The sequence below is a fragment of the Medicago sativa genome, chromosome 5, assembly GCF_051527215.1.
Source record: "Medicago sativa cultivar Bolivia chromosome 5, Bolivia_mono, whole genome shotgun sequence".
NCBI classification, from domain to species: domain Eukaryota; kingdom Viridiplantae; phylum Streptophyta; class Magnoliopsida; order Fabales; family Fabaceae; genus Medicago; species Medicago sativa.
The window spans coordinates 8,012,250-8,036,320 of NC_140753.1; the positions used below are offsets into that span (position 1 = coordinate 8,012,250).

A 24,071-nucleotide genomic window follows, 5' to 3' on the forward strand; every position below is an offset into this window, starting at 1 on the left:
AAACTAGTCATTTCGTGGTCCATAAAGCATCCCAATTTATGGAAAAAAAGTACTCCGTTTCAAAGTCAGTGTCCTACTCCTGTCCCAAAACACGCAAACGTATCTACCCCTCACGTTCAGCATGAAAACCCGCGAAACTAAGAACAAAACGCTATCGTTTTATTTTATCCAGTTTTTTCCATAAAGCTTTGGTTTTTAGGGTTCATTCATCACATTGAAACGGCGAAGCAGCATTGTGAAAACTCAATGGACGACGTTCGAGCTACCTCTGCTTGGGTCGCTAGTCACTCCTCTCATGTCGTTGTTGACCCTTCAGGTTCATTCTTCATTCCACTAACGCTGTATCTTTTTCATATTCAAATGCGTTGCGTTTATGCTTTGTGATTATGCGATTTTTTTCAGGGATTGAGAAAGTAGTGAGCACCATTGATTCTATTCCGAAGGTTGAATGGGATTTTGAAGGGATTCATTATTTTGATAATGGTCCACTCACTGTTCAGTACTTGTTTGTTTTGGATGCTTTGAACTTTTGCTTCTGGCCTGGTACGTATGTAGTAATTTTTTTATTTTATTTTTTTCATATTTTTTAAGCAGTCACATACGAACACCGGACACGACACTGGTAAAAGTTTGTAAGTAAATTAATAAATTGAATGTAATCATATGTTCATGCCATTGTTGGACGCCAACAACACCGACATGTGAAACACGTCTTCTATCAGAAGTGCCTGCGCTTAGTTTATATTTCTTTCAAGTGTAATGTATGGTGTTGATGGTCCCCTGTTTTTTGCATATTTATCGCAGTTGCTACTATTCTGAAATTTATTTCAATTTATCTGCATATTTTGGCTGCATTTGCCTTGTTATTATGCAATGAATTCATGTTGATTGGTTTGGAGTGTACCTATAACTAGAAAAAGGAGACGTCTTTTCTCGTTACAAGAGTTTGGTGTTTAAATTCTAGTATAGACATGCTTGGATAAACAGTTTAATTAAGCGCTTATAGCAAAAACACTTGTCATGTAATTTGTAAATGCTTTTATACAAGCTATTTTTTTTATAACAAAAGATAAAATAAATTATTTTCATATAAGCTAAAGGTTATTTTCACAAGTTATCCTGAAAAGCTTGTGAAAATAAGTTGAAAGTTGTTCGTGGATGTGTCTTAAGTTGTTTCCATAAGCTCTCCGACATAATCTCACAAGTGTTTATGTTTGTAGATAAGTTCAAATAAGCCAATTCAAACTAGCCCTTGCAAGAACTTTTTTGGTATTAATGTGATTAAGTTAATATACCTGGAGAACGTGTTGTTGGAACATAATGTGAATATGAAAATTGTTGTGAAAGTGACTCAAAATTGGAGTTTGGAGGCCAAAATTGATGTTTGCTGAAAGTACAAATCGGTGGCCGATTTGGAAAATCGGTGGCCGATTTTGGCTGCCTTTTGGGAGGCTTTCTGTTCGGGAAAAATCGGTGGCCGATTTGGAAAATCGGTGGCCGATTTCGCGTGCTGTTATTTTTCAGAAACGTATTTTTGGGCCAGATTTGTTACAATTTTATGGGAGTTTCTTTTACTATAAATATAGGCCTTGTATCAGACTATTTTGAGAGAGATAGAGGGGGCTGAAACAAGGGTTTAGAAATCAAACTAGGGTTTGTATAGAGTTTGTCTCTTGGCAACAAACTAGGGTTTGAAGGTTGATTCACCTTGGGAAACACTATTAGGATTGAGTCTCTTGGTTACGGGAAGAGGCTGGGATTTGGGTAGAATTAGGCGGGAGACTTATTCTTGTAACCCATTGATATCTCTTTTGTAACGTTACTCATCATATAGTGGAACGGAGGGCTGCTCTCTCCCCCAGACTAGGTCAATTTGGACCGAACTGGGTAAACAGATTCTTTTGTGTTCTCTCTGCTTTTCTCTCGCTGTTTTTCTACTTTTGCTTGTTTAATTGCAATTCACTTTGATATTGGTTGCTTAATTATCCCTTGCTCCACACATCAAGTTTGTTATTGGTGTGTTTTCTCATCGAATCCGCAACAATTGGCGCCCACCGTGGGGCAAAGGTCAAAGGATAATCAAGTACCATGGGTTCGAAGTGGGATATTGAGAAGTTTACCGGAGATAACGATTTTGGGTTATGGAAGGTAAAAATGGAAGCGGTGTTGATACAGCAAAAGTGTGAGAAAGCTTTGAAGGGTGAAGGTTCGTTACCGGTCACCATGACACGAGCGGAGAAGACCGAGATGGTGGACAAGGCCAGGAGTGCCATTGTCTTGTGCCTCGGAGATAAAGTTTTGAGAGAAGTAGCAAAGGAACCAACCGCGGCATCGATGTGGGCAAAGTTGGAATCTTTGTATATGACAAAGTCTTTGGCTCATCGGCAATTCCTAAAGCAACAACTCTACTCATTCAAGATGGTGGAGTCAAAGGCCATCATGGAGCAACTTACGGAGTTCAACAAAATCCTTGATGACTTGGAGAATATTGAGGTGAATCTTGAGGATGAAGATAAAGCTATACTCTTGTTGTGTGCTCTACCTAGATCTTTTGAATCGTTTAAAGATACCATGCTCTATGGAAAAGAAGGCACTGTTACCTTGGAAGAAGTTCAAGCTGCTTTGAGAACCAAGGAGTTGACTAAGTCGAAGGACTTGAGAGTTGATGAAAACGGGGAAGGCCTAAGTGTTTCAAGAGGGAATGGTGGAGGTAGAGGTAACCGAGGAAAGAGTAGTAACAAGACAAAGTTTAAATGCTTTAAGTGTAACAAGATGGGTCACTTCAAGAAGGATTGTCCGGAGATTAATGGTAATTCCGTACAAATTGTCTCTGAGGGTTATGAGGATGCAGGTGCTTTGATGGTGTGCTGTTTAGAGGATGAAGGTGATGTTTCTCACCTTGGGGGTGATGCCTGGTAGAGCGGTGATCGTCTGGAGAGACGTTAAACACTCAACATCAGCCTGGAGAGGCGGTGGTAAGAATACTCATGATCTACCGGTTGAGGTGGAGGTTCAAGGAAGACATAGTGGGATGTACTCATTTGCTAGTTGAGAGGTTGGAAGCTCAGCTTTAGGTGGAGTTGAACACACCGGGAGTGGTACGACTATGGAGGACCTTGGGTGCTATGCTCTAGTGGTGAGCAAGGGTTTTTCTTCATGAAGACGGAAGGCATTCCGGAGGTTGAAGAATGTATAGCACGGCTTGTGGAATTACCCTAAAAGTCCAAGGGTGATTGGATGCAAGGTGATCTTCAAGGAAGCGGGAGATGTCTCGTATTGAAGAGGTATGGTGTAGTCTTGTAGAACTACCTGAAATTCCTAGTGTAGTTTGGATACAAGGATCTTCGAGAAGGCGGAAGACATTCCGATGGCTGAAGAGGTTAAGGTGTGTACTTGTGGAACTACCTAAAATTCCTTGAGTAGTTTGGACACAAGGATCTTCAAAGGGGCGGAAGGCATTCCGATGATTGAAGAGATTAAGGTGTAAACTTGTGGAGCTACTCGGCGTAGTGGGAAGCAAGGGAAAGAGCAGCAAGGTGTTGATGTTAAATGGGCATCATCACTAATTTGGAGTCAAGGTGGAGATTGTTGTGAAAGTGACTCAAAATTGGAGTTTGGAGGCCAAAATTGATGTTTGCTGAAAGTACAAATCGGTGGCCGATTTGGAAAATCGGTGGCCGATTTTGGCTGCCTTTTGGGAGGCTTTCTGTTCGGGAAAAATCGGTGGCCGATTTGGAAAATCGGTGGCCGATTTCGCGTGCTGTTATTTTTCAGAAACGTATTTTTGGGCCAGATTTGTTACAATTTTATGGGAGTTTCTTTTACTATAAATATAGGCCTTGTATTAGACTATTTTGAGAGAGATAGAGGGGGCTGAAACAAGGGTTTAGAAATCAAACTAGGGTTTGTATAGAGTTTGTCTCTTGGCAACAAACTAGGGTTTGAAGGTTGATTCACCTTGGGAAACACTATTAGGATTGAGTCTCTTGGTTACGGGAAGAGGCTGGGATTTGGGTAGAATTAGGCGGGAGACTTATTCTTGTAACCCATTGATATCTCTTTTGTAACGTTACTCATCATATAGTGGAACGGAGGGCTGCTCTCTCCCCCAGACTAGGTCAATTTGGACCGAACTGGGTAAACAGATTCTTTTGTGTTCTCTCTGCTTTTCTCTCGCTGTTTTTCTACTTTTGCTTGTTTAATTGCAATTCACTTTGATATTGGTTGCTTAATTATCCCTTGCTCCACACATCAAGTTTGTTATTGGTGTGTTTTCTCATCGAATCCGCAACAAAAATGGTCTGTGAATATTCAAGAGGTTGCAAATTTGGATTTCCATATCTGTGATGTTATTTTTCAAAAGTAATTGATTTGGACATTTTGTCAACTACATTTTGGTTCCTGTGTATTGCTTTATTAATATTGTGTGACTAATTGCTGGAGTGCCTTCCTTTATTGACAAATGCTACCGCTTTCAAACATATTCATCTTCCTGGCATTTTTAATCAACGATCACTATTATATATCTACACTTTTGTATAGTATATTTCAATAAAAATCGATAATAAAACTCAACTCTTTGTATTAAATTAAGGCATCGGAGAAACAATCAGATAAAGTGTCAAATTCTTCCATACAATTGCGTATACACTGCCCTTACTGTGCTAGACACACAAAAAAAGACAATTATTTTATTAAATGTGTACAATAAAACAGTTCTTGACAACACACCTTTTGGTAGTTTTTGACAGTTCTGTATGTTTAGTACAGAACAGAATCAACTGGAGGTAAGAAATTGTGCTTAGGTTTTACTTTGAGATAAATGCTTCTCTCTGTTCGATTTTAAGGAGACTAGGTGGATATTGAATTCCTTATTTTCTTTCATTTGTTGATGAGAAATAATCATATATCGTATGGAACTATTGTTGGTTTTTATTCTTTTTGGTGTTGAGTTGGAGTTTGAACACAATGGTTTCGTCTGATCCACATAGTAGCCTTTACATAACGAGAAAAGATTATGATAGTTGTTGTTGGGTGTGGTGCTCTAGGGTGTTATTAGGATGATTAGCCGGTCAGTTGTTTAGTTGACATTCTAGTTGACAAATATATGAAATAGGATTGGTAAAATATCTCCTAGTCATAGGATTTTAGCATATCTTTTTCCCTCTGGCTATTAACCTCGGCATTATTTCTGTTCTTTTCAATGATCACTCTTTGTTCTTGTTTCACAACAGATAAGGATTTGAATTATGATAATTTGGCATCTGGGCTAAAGGCGGCTCTTCAAAATGATAAGTCTGCGTTCGATGCTGACCGTCTGCAAAAGTATACTGGTAATTCTGCTTGGACCTTGCATTTCCTGTATGCAAACTTACATCTTCATGCATAGATTGGTTTGGAACTGACGATTGAATGCGTCGAACTTCCCCTTCAATACAGTTCATGTTTTTGTTATCAATTGATATTTGAGACTACAGTTTGGTAGGAATATTCAAGGGTAGGTAGTTAGATGCAGAGGTTGTTAGAGTAAGTAATGATGCATACAGTTACATATCACTTAGTGGTACGTAATCAGGTCTCAGGACTGTGATCAGAACACTGTAAACCTGCATTCATGGTATGCCCAGTTTGAACGCAATAGTTTTGCTTAGTACATATTTGATTGCCTCAAGTGCTTGAGCAGGAACCACAGTCGATTTGTAATTGCTCATCTGAGAGTACGATATCTAATCTTTTTCTTCAAGTGGCAGTATTTTCAAAAAGATGTATTGGCATCTCTGTTTACATCAGGCCTTGTGGTGGATTTGCTTGCTTTCAATGAAGAAATACTTTTCTCATAACACACTGACAAATTCAATTCATAATGTTAGGTCCACAACTTCGTGAGCTTTTGAATTGGCCTAGACCCCTTCCTTTGGAAGATGAACGCGTTAGGTTACTTCATGAGGTAAAAAAAATCATTGCTGCTGAAGTTACCTTTAGTCACAGTTATATGCAATTTTGTAAATGTAACTATGATATTAATAATTGATAAGCATCTCTTAAAATGTCAGTCATATATCTAATACCATTCACTTCTATTGCTAGGTTGGAATTGAACTGGAAAGGAATTTTGACGGAAAAGCATCTAATCTTGTTGAGCAATGTGGAAAATCAGCTATGAATCTTGTTGCCCTTGTTGCACGTCATTTTCCTGGTAGACCATTTTCTTCTTTTCTTGTCTTTCACTGCTTAAGTTCTGAAATAAATTATGACCAATTTGTTTCACTGACCCTTGCTATGAAATGTTCTAGGCTTTAGAGACCATTCAGTGTACAAAGGCCGTCAAGTATTTTTATATAAAAGAGCTCAGATATTTGCAGCAGATTTATGGGGTGCATTTCGGGGCCATGGATACGGCGAGTTTAAAGACATCAGCTCTCTGACCATAATGGCAGACTACATTGTTCCAGCTGTGCTTCAGCAGCTTGGCATTTTAAAGTTCAGTCCAACACTTGCCAGTACTATTGAGGCCAGTGGAGAAATATGTCCAGGGACTGAGGAGGAAGTTGAACTACGTGCTTGCTCTATACATGCTGTGGAGAAAATGAGGGAGCTGATAAGCGTAAAATCAGGAACACCGGTGAGTTCTTTTCTCTGATTGTATCTCCTCCTCATTGTTCCCCATGTTCAATGTATAGAGTTCTTTAGAAGTCTACTCTATTAAATAAAGAAAAAGTAAACGACAATTGACTGGTGATTCCCTTTAATTGTCATAAAAGGAATCATTTCCTCGGACATTCATTTCTGGTTGTTTTTTTATTGAAGTTAAATTTGATCATTCGTGTAAAAATTGTATGAAGTGGTGACATGTAAAAATTGTATGAAGTGGTGACATATTTTAGAGTTTGGTAATGTATCAGTAGGAAAAAGTTGCATAGTTTTGCTGCTATTGCTTAATACATTTTATGCCCCTCTTGCCTGAAACTGAAAAATCGTTGCCATCACTCTTCACTTCACTTATTATTTTTTTCATTTCACAGTTTTACCATCTTTCTGACTTAAATATGGTATTATGTCATTTCAGGTGCTCAGTGTGGAGCTGGATCTTTGGCTTTGGGCAACTGGAATTCAGTGTGAATCTCTGAAGCACCACCGAACACTTTCAATATATTATTAAGCATATGATATATGGTAGCACAGAGTTATCAGCAATTTAGTTTTAGAACAAGAAAATTTTGTCTGGTTTAAGGTAACTATCTAAGAAAAGGTGAATGACTGTACCTTTGGTATTAGCTTTTGTAATTTTGAAAATGGGACACAAGTTTGCATCTGCACGGATAATTTTTAGCTTTTGAATGCTTTCGAAAAAATTTCTACAAAAGGTGATACCTTAGCTTTTGGTTCAGTTCAATTTGATTTAGCGGTATGGTTTGTTTAAATAGTGTCCTAATAATTGATTTTGAGTAAACCATCAAATTAGTCCCTGAATTTTCACGCGTCGGCCAACTTAGTCCCTCAATTATACGAAATTTCTAATTAGTCCCTGAATTTGTCAAACGTCGATCAAAAAGGTCCCTCCGTCAAAGTGCTCTGTTAGCCATGCTGACATGTCGCCCTGCATGCTGTGTTGTCTTGTACGCGTGGCAAGAAGGAAGCCACGTGTTCTGGGACTAATTTGATTGATTTGGAAAAAGTTCATTTTTCACTTTTCAGTTTATTTTTTTCCTGCTTTTCCCATTTTGCCCCTGCATTACATATTCCTCCTTCTTCACATTTCAGTCAGAACCATCAAACACATCCTTGAACATTCTCCTTCCCGCTAAAAATTTCTCCATTCTCACCCCTCCAAAATCATCATCATCTCCGGCGATTCTGACGTTGGTAATGAAGAGGAAAATGTTGGTGCTTCTGATGAAGATTTACGGTGGCTGGCTTTGTGACCACCAAGTGCTTGATAAGATGGAAAAGCTTTGTCGCAAACACTGCACTTGTGGTTCAACTTCACTGGTGATGGCGGCGACTGCAACGGTTGTTGTTGCTGTGAAGATGATGATTCGATTTGGTGATGAGATTCAGAGATGTTGATTTTTTCATTGGTGTTGCTTTGTGAGAGCATGATTTTTTCGTTAGTAGCTCCTGTTAGAGAAGAATTCAAAGCTTGCAACTCTAAAGCCATTAAGCAATAATCAAACGATTAATTGAGGTTAAGTATGTTTGGTTGAGGATAGAAAATGAGTTGTGTTGGTTGGGTAGTGTTGTTGTGTTGTGTGTTGAGTGATGAATGAATATGAATGAGTTGGATGAATGAATTTTTCAAAGTCAAATCAAAACTAGTTATGTTAATGCATATGCTTTGCTTTACTTGCTACTACGTGATACGTCTGCGCTACCTTTCCTTTTTCTATCTCTTTCTAGGTGTATCATGTCATGAGTGATGTATGTGTGAACTTTCTAGGTGTATCATGTCATGAGTGATGTATGTGTGAACTACTACTAGCAGTAAATTTGTGTGTTATGTAATTTCAAGGATCTATTTGATATATGATTAAAAAATTCAGGGACTTATTTGATGGTTTTTAATATTAAGTAGGGATGTATTTGAAGGTTACATTTCTGAATCATCTTCAACCTCTTTTCATCACCATTAAACTTGGACATAGCTTGAGGAGTTTCATTGGCAGCAGGATTAGGCACTGTCTTGGCCTTTTTTACCTGTGTTATGCCTTTAGAATTGATATTTTTTAATCCTTTAGGTCTCCCCTGAAATAATATGAACACAATAATGCATAAGAAAATATTTTACATGAGCCATATCAGATAATGTAACACAATTTTGCACAGTTTTGCACATAGTTCTGCATAATTTTACACACAAATTCTGCGCAGTTTTACACACGAATTTTGCACCATTTACATACAAATTCTGCACGTAGATAATCATCAAAATCTGCACATTTTTACGCATAATTCTGCGCAGTTTTGCATACAATTTCTGCACATTTTTATGCATAATTCTGCGCAGTTTTGCACAATTTTACATTTATTTTGCCCATTGATAGGTGTGATTCCTTCTTCATATCATTTCTTATAAGTATCTTTATGGTAATACCTTTGCACATAGTTGACAGGGTCGTCAACCTTTTTATGAATTGCCGAGATTGCATGCCGGCATGGTATTCCAACTAATTCCCAGAAATTGCATGAGCATGAATGTTTTTCCAGATCAACAGTGAAGCTATCAGTCATATTAACATGAGTCACTTGAAAGGATAATCTACCAGCATAATGCCTCAAAATTGGGTTGCTTTTGCCTATGTAATTTCTCAGACTTATGACTTATGACCTATGCCTTTTGCCTATATAATATTTCAGTTTCAATTTGTGTGTTATGTAATTTCAAGGATCTGTTTGATATATGATTAAAAAATTCAGGGACTTATTTGATGGTTTTTAATATTACTTAGGGATGTATTTGAAGGTTACATTTCTGAATCATCTTCAACCTCTTTTCATCACCATTAAAGTTGGAGCTTGAAGATGAAGTTCGACTTTAATAACAGTTTTTTCCCATATTCCCATTTAATTAGAATGTAGATTGCATATTGTTTAATTAGGGTTCCAATTTTATACAATTGGGGAAGACAGATACGTTGGGGAAGAAAAGAGCTGTTTGGGAAGAAGCCAAAAAAATTTCTGCAAATCAATCAATTTAGTCCTTCAAAATGTTTGTTATTTTCGGCCAAATTAGTCCCTGCCTACGTGGCGTATGACATGTGAGAGGTTAACGGCCACGTCAGCCCGTTAACCCTCCGTTTGGACAGAAGGACGAAATTGATTGACAATTTACAAATTCAGGGACTAATTAGAAATTTCGTATAATTGAGGGACTAAGTTGGCCGACGCGTTAAAGTTTAGGGACTAAGTTGAGTATTTACTCAATTGATTTTATTCCCGTGTTTTTTTTGGAACGAGTCATAGTATGTTTGTCAAGGGAGAGAACTATCCCAGTCAGTTAATGATATGAATTTAGTATAATTTGGTATAAAAAATTGGTTTGAAAACGTACATTTCAATTTTTTGTAAAGGTTATTTTGTTAGTTTGAAAATTTAAAACCAGTGCACACAGTTTGGTTTGATTGAGACGAATCAATAATATGGTCCGATTTAGGTTTTCTGAACTGTGGTATCAGTTCGGTTTTCTTGAGGGGTGGGGTCTTGCTCGATAAGTAACTTAAATTGCTCAACTGGTCAGGTCGTAAATCTTGATCGTCATTTTGTGTGAGTAGAATGCGATTGGATCGTAACTCTTAACATGATGTTTAAGTCCACATGTCTTAACTCAACTGAAAATAAAATGTCAAAATTGTTAGGTCGGACTTCATGATTGGAGTTCGAACCCCAACACCTCCACTTATGTTGAGTTTATAATGTCTTTCCCATTTCATTTATAACGACGCTACCAAAAAAGTTGAATTTTAATATTGCTGCAAATTGTTATGAAAATATTGAATGAATCATCATAGATGATGAGTTTTATGTACAATATACTATAAAAATATCTACAATTTATTTGTCTACTATTAATCAATAACAATACGTCGTTCCTTTAAAAAAAACAATATGTCGTATAATTTGTCCCTTAAAAAAAATGTATAATTTTATAAGAAAAATTTCTGCAGCAAAGAGATATATCTCCAGATTGCTTGACTTTAGCATGCTAAAATTGCTCCCTCCCGCTTAATAGATAACATGAGGTAAATATTTACAATGAAAAAGAGAAGTAAAAGATGGACATGAATTTCTTTATTTGAAAATTTCCCCTTTTTATATTAGTACCTAATTATTATTTTTCCGTTTACTAACTTTTTTTTTTTGGTTTTCATCTCTGCTGCTGTATACATGTATATACAATGGTTTAACTTTTTTTTTTCTTATAAATAAGCGCAAAGAGCGTGTATATTAAATAACAGTACTCTAAAACTCCACAATTATAAGCTTGGTGTTATTCACCCACAATTATCAGCTTGGATTTTACCCATTTAAGCTCCAAATGATGAGTGAGTAACCCCCATGAGATGTGAGCTTATTATCAATAATAACCACCTTTATTTCTTTAACAGTCTCACAGGTAATATTATGCTCGTGAACATTCTGCAGATGGGGTTCATTTGACGACAATGGTTAAGTGACTCTCAGGGCAAACAAAACAAAGTTATAATTCTAAACATACAAAACTTTAAATAAATCATGTATTTGAACAGACTGGCTTGGTCAGCAATCTTCTAACATCCATGAAAGTAGATGTCCTATTCTTACAGCACACCCAAAAATGCAACGAAAACATATCCTTTTAAGTCATCAAAGACCATTTATCATTTTCTTCATCTCAGCAGACCTCCTTGCGTCTGGTTCTTCAATCGCTCTCTCAGTAAGCACATGCTTGATGCGGCACATTGACTTTCTCACCTGATTTCACATAAATTAAATCAACAAAAATCATTGTTAACCGTGAACAGTTTCCCCCCAACCCATACGAAATTTAACATTTTACATTCAATTTCTCTCGTATGTTCTAAAACAAAAAGTGTTCACCAAACGTTGATAAAAGCACCACCACTGCGATTTCCTATATCAATGTCCACATAACTAAGGGTAACAAAAACAACACGCGTAAATCAGACCAGGTGTAAAAAGTGAAGAAATACCTTAGGTAAGCGCTCCGGGTTAGGAAAGCGCAAGTTCTGAGCTTGAAGCATTTGTCGTTGAGTCATCAACATATTCTTTTCCTTTAACAACACATACCACAACTTATGAAGGTCATCCCAAGATTTCAGACGCAATTCAGAAGCCTTCCAACTCCGACCTAACAAAAATGGTAAAACTATAAGAAAACAAAGTGATGAGGAAAATTATAATTTTTTTGTACCTAATGTGTGGCTATAATGAAAATCAGTGAGATTTTTAATTCCTATTCTATTGAAAAGAAGAGGTGCATATTTCATACCATAGACAACTGGTGTCTCGTTATCTCTGTCTGCCTCAAAGAACTCCGGAAGAGGGTTTCTAACAGCACCAGCTGTAGTGGAATACTGTTTTGATCTGGCAGCAGCAGCAAAGAATGATTGTCGAAATGCTCTTGCCAAAAACATTGGCTGCAATGCCAATCAGATTGATTAGAATACAATGTAAGAAGAAACCAGAAAAGAATTGAATGCCAACACAACCAATGTTACTGAAATAAAATAAAATATTTTCATGCATCAGAATTAACTTTTCTAATGATGTATTATTGCATAGGATCTAGTAACAACTGAGAAATTACATATTCTGAATGTGACACTGATGGTGAGTAGGATGAAAATTGGAAAAAAGTGCAACTCTAAAACCAAAAACTCTAATGACAGAGGCCGCTGTTCATATTCTTTTACACCCACACATGTAGGGATCGAGTTGGGTTTTATAGTCACAGATTTAGTATTGGTCAACCATCCCACTCAGCTCTAGCACATGAGTGAAAGCCAGAAAGCTCACAGGGCCAGCTCGCTAAATTAAAATGACAAATGAGAATTAATGAAGAAATGAAACTCTAAACTTGAGAAAGGCAAACAGAAAGCAAAATTTGATACCAATCACCTAAGTTTCATTACTTTATAACTAGTTAAGTATTATATCAGGACATAATCCTATTTCTTGAGATGACAACTATTTATAGATATATCCTTTCCTGCAAAAGAAGCAAGTGGTATTTACTACGAACAGAAAGCTAAGAAGTAAAACACTAGTAGAAAAAAGGCGGCCTATTCAGAAAATTCAAAAGTTGATTGTGAGGCAGCATACCAAAATGAGCTAGTTATTTGCAGATAATGATCAATTACATTCATGGTTGGCAGTTGGGGGCCAAAAGTGGTGACTCAATGATGGCATCATTTAATTTGCAGCAAATATTCGAATATTCATTAGTAATGTGGATATCTCTTAAAAATCAAAGCAAGAGATACATCATTAACTAACTTATTCCGGTTGATAACAATCACAGGTCATCGTGTCTTTCCTTTCTACAATTCTTTACAAAAATACAAAGCAAAAGACAATGTACATCCTTGTCAAAAAAAAAATGATAATGTACATCAGTTGCTCCTCTGGGTATAAGAAATTGTCTCTGAATTATCTATTAACTAGACTAGATGGCACTATTTTGCTTTGCTTATATAGAATAGAATGTAAATTGGATAAAAGTGCCACAGCAACATCCTTTCTTTCAAAGTTTTTGCATATCCAATTTAAAACACAAACTGCCAACCTAACTATAGATGTCGTGTCAGTCAAAACAACTCAACTCAAAGGTTGTCAAGAACTGGGTATCTTTCTAAATATGTTAGCTATGCTTAATAAGCTTCCCTTTTGCCAAAAGAAAAATGAACTTGTTTAAATTTAGAAGCCAGAGAACAATGGTGGATCTTGCTCAAAATATTGGAAGGAGTGGAGAGTACTAACTAAAATATTATAACTGAAATTCATAAAACTACTCATATTTAATCATCTACGGTCGGAAGCTTTCCATTTGAAAAATGCTTCAATTTTGTTATGTTTAAGTTTAACTATTCTGTTGCTCTTAAAAAATGCACAAGTCAATTACTATTAGAGGAATGGTATTTGTGCGACCAATTTTAAACAACTTTTGTGACAGCCTTTTTTCCTCTCTTCTTATTGGACAATACCAATAGAGAGAGAAAGAGGGAAAGAGAGAATAAAAGTACAACGAGAGTATGAGAGAAAGAGCTGTCACAAAAGTTGTTCAAAAATGGTTGTTCATATATCATTTCTCTTACTATTAACAACATAAAGCAAGAAATTCAACAGAAACTTTGACGCCAAGAATGATGCTCTATTTTTCAATACAGAAAGAAACTAAATTGCACATTGCCTCACAACTTGACACCTTTTCAACACCATTGAGATTCTTGCCAACATCTTCAATACAAAGACTTACTAAATTGCTAATCGACTTGATAAAAAGAGACATACAATTATACTAGAAACCCACATAGCAAAAAGAGACACCAAGAATTGGGGATCCTTTATTTCATTTAGACTCCATCAAACTGCTACACTTCAGAAATGGAGTTTGTAAGATGGCAACCCCCAGTTTGTTCAAATTCAGATGCAAATCCCACATCAATTTTCTCAACATAGCAATATTAGTTTAACTATCCCAATTAAAGAATTGTAGTAATTGATACAAAGAACAAGTGAACAGAGCATATTGCGTAGAAAACATAGCACAAGAGCGAAAGAAAAAATGATCAAAACGTAAAAACAACAAAAAAGAAACGAACTACAAACTTGCTTTGAAGACTTGTGAACTATATGAAAATTAGGGTTTATGTAAAACAGGGAGAAACTCAAATTTGTTGTAGAACAGGAGAAGAAGGAATCTGAATCTCATCTTTTTTACACAAATCAGTTACTTACTTCTCTTCCTGCTTGCGATTTGCGATTCTGGTGTTGCCGTTTCTTGCTTCACTCTCTTTGTTTGTTCAGGTTTGCGATTTCAGTTTGTTCCTGCTGCTTGCCGTTTGCGATTTGCGATTTTGTTGTGTTTTTTTTTTTTTTTTTAGTGAATAACACACGCATTAATAATAAATTAATAATAATTATAATTAATAATTATTTTAGATGGTTTATTTGTTTATTCATTTATTGGGAAATGTTAACTTGTGCCCTCAAGACACAAGTTAATGATTCAAATATGGAAATAATTTATTGGAATGTGTGCATATCATTTAATCTTTATTATCTTTTTAATCAATTAAATGCACAAACTTTTATAGAATATTTCTTCTTTTGGGTTTCTTAACATGTGCCCTAAGGGCACAAGTTAACACTACCCTTATTTATTAAACTCAAACAAAAAAAGTGTGTATTCATCTCTTATTTATGGCTTAAATATGCAAATCGTCAATGTGATTTAGGCGCGTTTTGATTTTCGTCCTTGTAAAAAAAAAATTAAAAACATCCCTGCAAAAAAAAAATTGTTTTAAAAAGGTCTCTGACCCCACTTCAATTATGATTCGGCATAGTTTTGGCCACGTGGCAGTTACTGACTGTGCAACTTTTGCCACGCGGCATGCCACATAATTAAAAAAAAATCAAAATTCTAAAAATTCTTTTTCTAAATTAAAAAAATCCGAAAAAAATTTAAAATTTGAAAAAAACAGAAAATTAAATTTTTCAAAAATTTTGAGATTATATAATTTTTAATATTATTTTTCAAACATTTATTTCCAGATTTAAAAAAAAAACTAATTTCCAATTTTTTTTCATATTTAAAAAAAAAATTAGAATTTTTTATGATTTTTTAATTTATTTTCAGTTTTTTATTTTAAAAAATTATTTTCAGAAATTAAAATTTTTTAATGACGTGGTCTGCCATGTGGCAAAAATTTGCAGGGATGTTCTTAATTTTTTTTTACAAGGACGGAAATCAAAACGCGACGAATTGCATATTTAAACCCTTATTTATTAAGTACCCACATTCAATACAGATTTTAATTACTTTTTTCTCTTTTTTTTACGGAATAAAAATATAGAGATTTAAAGAAGAGGCATATGATATCCATGGCATAAATAAGATGAGGAGGCATGCATCAGAGGTTATGGAAAAAGCAAAATTTATTGGCACTAACAGGACATAAAACACATTGATTTCTTCAAAAATCAGAAAGTTTGGATTTTAAAAATAAAAGAAATATTAAATTACAACAATACCCACACCTTTTGATTGGTTTAAGAAAGAGAATGATGGGTATTTTTGTCCAACTAAAAAAGGTGTATCATGCTAATACACACCTTCTAATTTTTGAGTGGGTGTGTATTAACATTCCCATATATATCTTATTTATAAAAGGTCTTAAGTTGTCTTAAACAGCTTTTTGGAGCCAAAATTTGAGGTTAATTTTGTCATTTTAATATTGACACCTCATTATTCTTATTATTATTTAATATATATTTAAGCAATTGAACAAACTTTTGCTAAATTTAATATTGACAACTCATTATTGTTATTATTATTTAATATATATTTAAGCAATTGAACAAACTTTTGCTAAATTTGTGCCATAAACTACTAAATATGTTTTTTTTTTCTTCCATAATCTTAGTTTTTTTTTTCGTTTTTTTTCTTTCATAATTTTATTTTGTTTTTCTTTCACATTATTATTTAATAATATATATTTAAGCAATTGAACAAACTTTTGTTAAATTTGTGCCATAATAAACTACTAAATACGTTTTTTTTTCATAATCTTAGTTTTTTTTTTCCTTTCATAATCTTATTTTGTTTTTTGTTTGATGAACATCATAGTTTATTTTCTATTTTCTCTATTTTTTTGGTAGTGCTATTTTCTCTATTTATTTGGCAATATAAACATCGATCCCCATATGTTTTTTTTTGTTTTTTTTTAACTATGTTTTTCTAAAATTTCTCATTAAATTTGTGCCACCAAAGAAAAAAAATCCTCATCTAACGTTTGTCTTTGGTAACTAACTCTGTCTACATCTGTGCCACTTTATGCCAAAATATAAGTAACATCAAATAGGATTTATAAGTCATACTTCATCCTTCTTCCTTCGATTAAATCATCTTGCTTCAAATTAATCGTACGTCATATTTTTTTGCTTTGAATCTCTTTTTTTTATTTCTAACTTCTTTTTTATATCAACGATTAAAGTATCTCTCTATTAATATTTTTAACTTTGTCTACCTTTCCATGATTTATTTCTTTTCAATTCTATGTAGATTGAATAATGGCTTCTCATATTACTGATATTGATGACATTGTTGCTGGAAAAATCGATTAGAAGATACGTGTTCGTATAGTTAATCTTTGGAAAATTCCTGATTTCAACAAACCAAAAGAGGCATCCAGTATTGAATTACTATAACATGTTTGTGTTATGTGTGATGAAACAGCATGCCTCTATATACTTTTATATGGTTCTATTATACCTATCCATTTTTGTTATTAAAGATCTTTGATTTATTCATGTATTTCACAAGTTGTATCTTCTGTTTTTCATCACAGTTAAATTAGCCTATTAAATTAAAAGAACCATATATGAACATGTTAGTAAAACAATTAGCCTATTAAATTTAAACGATTAACCTATTAAATTTAGAGGTGGGGATTTATTTGTTTTGGTTGGTGCTGTGCAGTTTTTGGGTGCGCGGGGTTCCTGTTCCTCCACTATAATCTTCTTTGTTATTTTGAATTCACTACACTTTCTTTTTGGGTGACTCTGTTAAAAAAAAAAAATTAAACAGCCAAACTGCACAGCCGCATCTAACAGGACTGCCCAAAACACACCCGAAAAACAACCTAAACTATTATAAATTGATAATAAAAGAAGTTTTTTAATTTGATTCATGATTGTCCATACTATGGACGTGTTGATAAGATTATATCATTGTTTTTTTATGTTTCACCTTTATTTTTTTTTAAAGAATTTGTTTCAGTTTTATAATTCTCATTATCTTTTTATTCACATAAATTCACATAATATTTTATTTATTTCAGTTGTCAAAGATACAAGCTTCTATTAAAAGCAAGGATTTCAAACAACTTGGAGATTCTATTGAAGAGGGTGCTTCATATACTATAGAAAAGTTCTTGGTCCAATTTAATAAAGGAAATTTTAAGCCAACAAATCACAAATACAAGCTAACTTTGATAGGAAGCACTATTATAACCAAAACATCTTATGATAAAATTCCTGCAAATTTGTTCAACTTCACAAAATTTCAGGACATTATTGGTGGTACTGATAACGATGTTTTAATGGGTTAGTACTTTATACTAAAATTACAAATTAAATATTAACTTATTTTTAGATTTTTATGATTTCTTCTTTATGATTCTGCAACCATGTTTATTTGTAGATGTCATTGGCCATGTGGTTGGAACGACTGACATTAAGGATGTTCAAGTAAAAGGAAAAATGACTAAAATCTTGGACTTGATGCTTGAAGACCTTGAGTTAGTGGAGTTTTCTTTTATCTTTGTTTTAACTACATATATAGATGTTTTTTTAATTATTATTCTTAGTCTAATAAAAATTATTTTGTAAATTTCAGGAGCAATACAATCATTTGTACTTTATGGGGTCATTTTGCTGAACAAATGAATAGCTATATGAGCACAAATGGAAATACTTTTCCTATTGTAGTTGTTATGCATCTATGTCGACTTAAAGTTTTTGGTGGTAATTAGATTATCTTTTTAAAGGTAATTATTTTTAATTTCTTTGTATTGTTAATGATATATATTACTTAATACCTTTTGGTGTATCGTTTTAATAGGTATGTATGAGATTGCCAATGCATTCAATGAAACCAAGTTGCTTATAAATCCCAACATTGAAGAATGTTGCACCTACAAGAAAGGGTATGCACTAACCTATCGTTATTACACATATATTATATATTGATAATTATTGAAAGTTTTTTTGTTTTTGTTAAGTATGATTTTCTTATATTTTACGATAGAATGGAAACTGGCAATGCATCTTTGACCCAAGGGATCACCCAGATGATAGCACAATCTTCACTTTCTTTGTCTAATGATCTACTCCAAACAAAAAACATGACAATTTCAGATATTACACAAGCTAAACAGGTCTACAACTTTATGTTGATTTGCTTTGACTTATACTATTATACTATGTTGTTAAATAATTCTTAATCCATATCTTTGTGTTTTAATTTTCTAATTATTATTCTTAAAATAAATTTAATAACTATGCAGGTGGGTGCATGTGTTGTCTTGGCTAAAATTATTGACATAGACACAATAAGAAGTGGTGCTACGTTTCATGTGATAAGTGTTTCAAGAAGGTTGAACCTGTTTGTACAAAACACTTTTGTGAAAAATGTGATACATTAGTCGATGCTACAAAAAGGTAACGTTTTCGATATTAATTTTTCTTATGATTCACTCATGTTTTTTAAGCTAAACTCAATTATTCTTTCTATTCTGTTACTTATATAATTAGCAAATCTAATTTCAATTTTTTTTTCTTTCTAATAACTTACTATGTACATGATTATATAAACGACAAGTTGCATCATCACCACTTTTATTCTTTTGGTCACTGATTTTTTTGGTTAGTGATTCCTTATAAGGTTATTGAATCTTTCATGTATATTCACTTTTCATTTTAGGTTTATGGTGCACATTCATGTTATGGATGATAGTGGGTCAACTACCTTTGTGTTGTTTGATGGAGTTATTTCACAGCACTTTGGAAAGACTGCAAAAGAACAAATGGTATTGATAATGAACTTAAGTATATTGTCTTTTGTATTTTTTATGTTATATTATTAAAACAATAAACATTGGTTTTAATTGTTTACTAATCCCTTTCAAAAAAAATTGTTTACTAATCCAAATCAAAAACAGGGAAAGACCACAAATGATTATCCAACCGAGTTTGACACCTTACGTGATAAGGAAATGCTTTTCAAACTGGAGATCAATCAAAAAAATGTTGAACAAAGGTTTTATACCTATGCAGTCAAAAAGATGTCCGATGACAATGAAATCATTGATGAGTTTAAGAAAAAGTATTATATTGAGTGTCATGCTGCTCCTCCGAATGGTAAGGAAGATGATGATGTTGATATCATAGGTCCTATTACTCCCCAAACTGATGATAACATTAAGGTAGTTAAATATTCTTTATATCTACTTTAAAAGTATTCATAAAACTTATTAAATTAACTATTTCTATGAATGTTTATTATTCATGTAGCTTCTTGGTGATGAAGCTAATTCTATTCCTAAAGATACTCATCCATCCAAGTCTTTGAGAAAGAGAAACGCCGACTCAGATGCAACATATATTGACGTTGATTGTCAAACTCGGTCGTCCACCACTAAATTGCGGAAAGTTGTCAAAATTAAGCAAGGACCTCAAGATTGTTTGACACCTTATTTTTATTTGTTTATTCGATGTGATAACGAGAATTCTAAATTACTTCAAGTTTTTATTGGTTTTATTTTGGACACGTTAATTCATGCTCACTTACAACTATTATTGTTTCATTTACGATTACTTTATTTATTAATCAATGTCATATCTAACTTCCCGTGCATCGCACGGGTCTTAATACTAGTCTTATTTATAAAAGGTCTTAAGTCTCTTAGACAACTTTTTGGAGCCAAAATTTGAGGTTAATATTGTCATTTTAATATTGACATCTCATTATTATTATTATTATTTAATATATATTTAAGCAATTGAACAAACTTTCGCTAAATTTAATATTGACATCTCATTATTATTATTATTTAATATACATTTAAGCAATTGAACAAACTTTTGCTAAATTTGTGCCATAAACTACTAAATACGTTTTTTTTTCTTCCATAATCTTAGTTTGTTTGTTTTTTGTTTTTGTTTTTTATTTCTTTCATAATTTTATTTTGTTTTTCTTTCACATAATTATTTAATAATATATATTTAAGCAATTGAACAAACTTTTGTTAAATTTGTGCCATACACCACTAAGTACGTTTTTTTTTTCTTCCATAATCTTAGTTTGTTTTTTTTCCTTTCATAATCTTATTTTGTTTTTTGTTTGATGGAAATCATAGTTTTTTTTCTATTTTCTCTATTTTTTTGGTAGTGTTATTTTCTCTATTTATTTGGCAATATAAACACCAATCCCATATGTTTTTTTTTTGTTTTTGTTAACTATATTCTTTAAATTATAGACTTATTATATTCTTTATACTTTACAGTGCATTTTCCGTTCTCTTATTTTTTTAGCACATGTTTGTATTTTTAAATTATTGAATGGAAAACATTATTGATGTGTTCTATTTCGATTATACAGTGATATACACAATTGAGTTTCAGAAACGTGGATTGCCTCATGCACACATCTTAATTTTCCTACATCCTCAATTTAAACATCCAAATCCTGATGGCATTGATAAGATAATATCTGCTGAACTACCTGATGAACAAGTTGAACCTGAGCTATTTAAAATTGTTTCCAGTTTTATGATCCATGGTCCTTGCGGAATACAAAACAAGAATTCTCCATGTATTGATGATAATGGGAAGTGCACGAAATTTTTTCCGAATTTTTTTTGCGATAAAACCACAGTCGATGCAGATGGATATCCTGTGTATAGAAGGAGGGATGATGGCAGGGTTATTAAAAAAGGTAATGCTTTCGTTCATAATGGATTCGTTGTCCCATATAATAAACATCTATTGATGAAATACAATGCTCACATAAATGTTGAGTGGTGTAACCAATCCTGTTCCATAAAATACATGTTCAAGTGTATCAACAAAGGACATGACCGTATAACAACTTCATTTTATAAAGGATCTCCTGATCAAGAACATAATGGGTTGGTTGACGAAATCAAGTTATATTATGATTGCAGATATTTGTCATCGTGTGAGGCATCATGGATATTATTTGCTTTTCACATTAGTTACAGAGAACCATCAGTTGAAAGATTGCCTTTCCATTTGGAAAATGAACATTATGTTACCTTTTATGATCATGAGAGAATTGATAATGTTCTAGATAAAGAAAACTCAAAAAATTCCAAATTTTTGCCGTGGATGGATGCCAATAAAAAATATCCTATGGCAAGAGAACTTACATATAATGAATTTCCTTCCAAATTTGTATGGAATGAAAAGAAAAAACATTGGAACCCAAGAAAAAGAGGATTTAAAATAGGAAGAATATATTTTGTTCATCCTGGTAGTGGTCAATTATATTACTTGAGGACTTTGTTGAATTATTGTAAAGGTCCTACTTCTTTTGAAGATATAAAGACCGTTAACAATGTTGTCCTAAAGACATTTAAGGATGCTTGCTATGCAAGGGGCTTATAAATGATGACAAAGATCATGTTGATGTAATTAAAGAAGCAACTCAGTGGGGCACAGGTAGTTGATGCTTGCTAGAGGTATTTAAGTGATGACATTTTATATAGGCAACGAAGGCACCTGAAAATTCCAGGTATATTCAATTCTCATTATTTCTTTTGCTTCATTATTTATAATATTGAATTTTACTATTATCATATTTAACTTATGTTTTCACTCTATATAACATATTTGGTTTTGACTGAAGATGAATTGAAAAATTTAACTTTGGTGGAGATAGAAAAATTGTTGCGGAGAAGGAACAAAAGTCTAAAAAAAATTGAAACCATGCCTCAAGTGAAAATGCCTTTGAATCCTGAATCTTACAATCAACTTATTTCTCACAAGCTTAATTATAATCATTGTGATCTAATTCTGGAGCACAAAAAATTAACTTCCACAATGACTGAAGAACAAAGGAGCATATACGACACAATCATGAGTTTTGTGGATGCGAACAGCGGTGGTTTTTTCTTCATTGATGGGTATGGTGGAACCGGTAAAACCTTCATTTGGAAAGTGATATCTGCAGAAATTAGATCGAGAGGAGAAATTGTTTTGATAATAACATCAAGTGGGATAGCAGCATTACTTATTCCAGGTGGCAGGACAGCACATTCTAGATTTGGCATACCCATACAAATATTCGAGAATTCAACTTGCCCTATCAAGCCAGAGGATCCTTTAGCGCAACTAATCATTGAGTCAAAACTTATTATTTGGGATGAAGCTCTGATGCTTCATAGGCATTGCTTTGAAGCAGTTGATAAGACTTTTAGGGATATACTTTGTGTCTCTGATCCTAGAAGTGCGGATATTCCTTTTGGAGGAAAAGTGATCGTCTTGGGTGGTGATTTCAGGCAAATTCTTCCGGTCATTCCAAGAGCACCAAGACATGATGTTGTTGATGCTAGCATTAATTCATCGCGCCTTTGGAAACATTGTCGAGTCTTAAAATTGACCAAAAACATGAGGCTACAAACTGGATCTTCATGTTCTGATGTCAATGAACTCAAAGAGTTCTCTGACTGGATTTTAAATGTTGGAGATGGAAATATTGGAGACAACAATGATGGGGAAGCTGAAATTGAAATACCAGATGACATGTTGATCAAGAACTCAGGTGACCCAATTTCTTCAATTGTTAATAACACATATCCATCACTTTTGGAGAATATGAGTGATATTTCATTTTTTTCAAGATAGGGCAATTTTAGCACCTACCAATGATATTGTTGATTCACTGAACAATTAAATTTTATCGATGATTCCTGGTGAGAAAAGAACATACTTAAGTGCTGATAGTCCGTCTACACAGGATGAAAATATTAATGGTCCTGATCAGATTCGTACTCCAAAATTTTTGAACACCGTCAAATCTTCATGTTTGCCAAACCATGAGTTAAATCTCAAGGTTGGAGTTCCAATTATGTTATTTAGAAATATTGATCAACCGTTAGGATTATGCAATGGTACGCACCTTATAATTACGCAAATGGGGAATTTCGTACTTGAGGCAAAGATAATATCAGGAAACAGTATTGGACAAAAGGTATATATCCCAAGATTGACTTTGTCTCCATCTCCATCTGATACAAAACTTTCTTTCACGTTTCAACGTAAACAGTTTCCTATTATGGTCTCATTTGCAATGACTATCAATAAGAGTCAAGGACAATCTCTTAAAAATGTTGGAATATATCTTCCAAAACTCATATTTTCACACGGACAGTTATATGTTGCTCTTTCACGCGTTACTTCAGGTGCTGGGCTGAAGATGCTGATTTGCGATGACGAAGGACGTGTCTCCAACAAAACTAATAATGTTGTCTACAAAGAAGTCTTTCAGAATTTAAGATAGGTAATTTACACATATACATATTCGTATATATTTTCTATTTGTTTATTGTTGCGTGCATCTAGCTATGTTTTTCAAAGCACTTTTATTTAATAATGCCTTTCTTTCGAACTATATGTGTGTGTGTGTGTGTGTGTGTGTGTGTGGGCGCACACGCGTGTGTAAGAAATAATATTTAGAATTTTGTTGTTGACAAAAAAGTCAAAACTTATCAACTAAATTTGTTTCACAAATTAACAATATGTTATGCATTTTTCTTAAACTTTTTTATATG

The 24,071-nt window shown here is 33.6% G+C and overlaps 2 protein-coding genes, 1 long non-coding RNA gene and 1 pseudogene across 3 annotated transcripts; 3 read left to right on the forward strand and 1 right to left on the reverse strand.

Annotated features, from left to right (window-relative positions):
* Positions 1-7,421, forward strand: LOC146919672 (uncharacterized). The gene is made up of 7 exons (XM_085713105.1): positions 1-316; positions 403-543; positions 5,235-5,333; positions 5,871-5,947; positions 6,088-6,196; positions 6,294-6,622; positions 7,067-7,421. The coding sequence occupies exons 1-7, from the start codon at positions 247-249 to the stop codon at positions 7,157-7,159; spliced, it is 918 nt and encodes a 305-aa protein (XP_085569231.1). The 5' UTR covers positions 1-246; the 3' UTR covers positions 7,160-7,421.
* Positions 7,422-8,294: 873 nt separating this feature from the next.
* LOC146919673 (uncharacterized) lies at positions 8,295-8,590 on the forward strand. Its single transcript, XR_015011579.1, has 2 exons — positions 8,295-8,397; positions 8,438-8,590. It is a non-coding gene; the product is annotated as an uncharacterized LOC146919673 (long non-coding RNA).
* Positions 8,591-11,065: 2,475 nt separating this feature from the next.
* Positions 11,066-14,546, reverse strand: LOC146919674 (ribosomal protein L29 family protein). The gene is made up of 4 exons (XM_085713106.1): positions 14,455-14,546; positions 11,987-12,134; positions 11,688-11,845; positions 11,066-11,448 (listed from the first exon to the last, which is right to left on the reverse strand). The coding sequence occupies exons 2-4, from the start codon at positions 12,129-12,131 to the stop codon at positions 11,341-11,343; spliced, it is 411 nt and encodes a 136-aa protein (XP_085569232.1). The 5' UTR covers positions 12,132-12,134; positions 14,455-14,546; the 3' UTR covers positions 11,066-11,340.
* A 3,152-nt stretch (positions 14,547-17,698) lies between these two features.
* LOC146919675 (uncharacterized) lies at positions 17,699-23,805 on the forward strand (annotated as a pseudogene).
* The last annotated feature ends 266 nt before the right edge of the window (positions 23,806-24,071 follow it).

Coding starts and splice junctions, on each gene's coding strand:
- LOC146919672 (XM_085713105.1), top strand. CDS start 247: ATGGACGACGTTCGAGCTACCTCTGCTTGGGTCGCTAGTCACTCCTCT. Junction 5,948..6,087: donor GCGTTAGGTTACTTCATGAG/GTAAAAAAAATC, acceptor TTCTATTGCTAG/GTTGGAATTGAACTGGAAAG. Junction 6,623..7,066: donor GCGTAAAATCAGGAACACCG/GTGAGTTCTTTT, acceptor ATGTCATTTCAG/GTGCTCAGTGTGGAGCTGGA.
- LOC146919674 (XM_085713106.1), bottom strand. CDS start 12,131: ATGTTTTTGGCAAGAGCATTTCGACAATCATTCTTTGCTGCTGCTGCC. Junction 11,846..11,986: donor CGAGACACCAGTTGTCTATG/GTATGAAATATG, acceptor CATTTTTGTTAG/GTCGGAGTTGGAAGGCTTCT. Junction 11,449..11,687: donor ACCCGGAGCGCTTACCTAAG/GTATTTCTTCAC, acceptor ATGTGAAATCAG/GTGAGAAAGTCAATGTGCCG.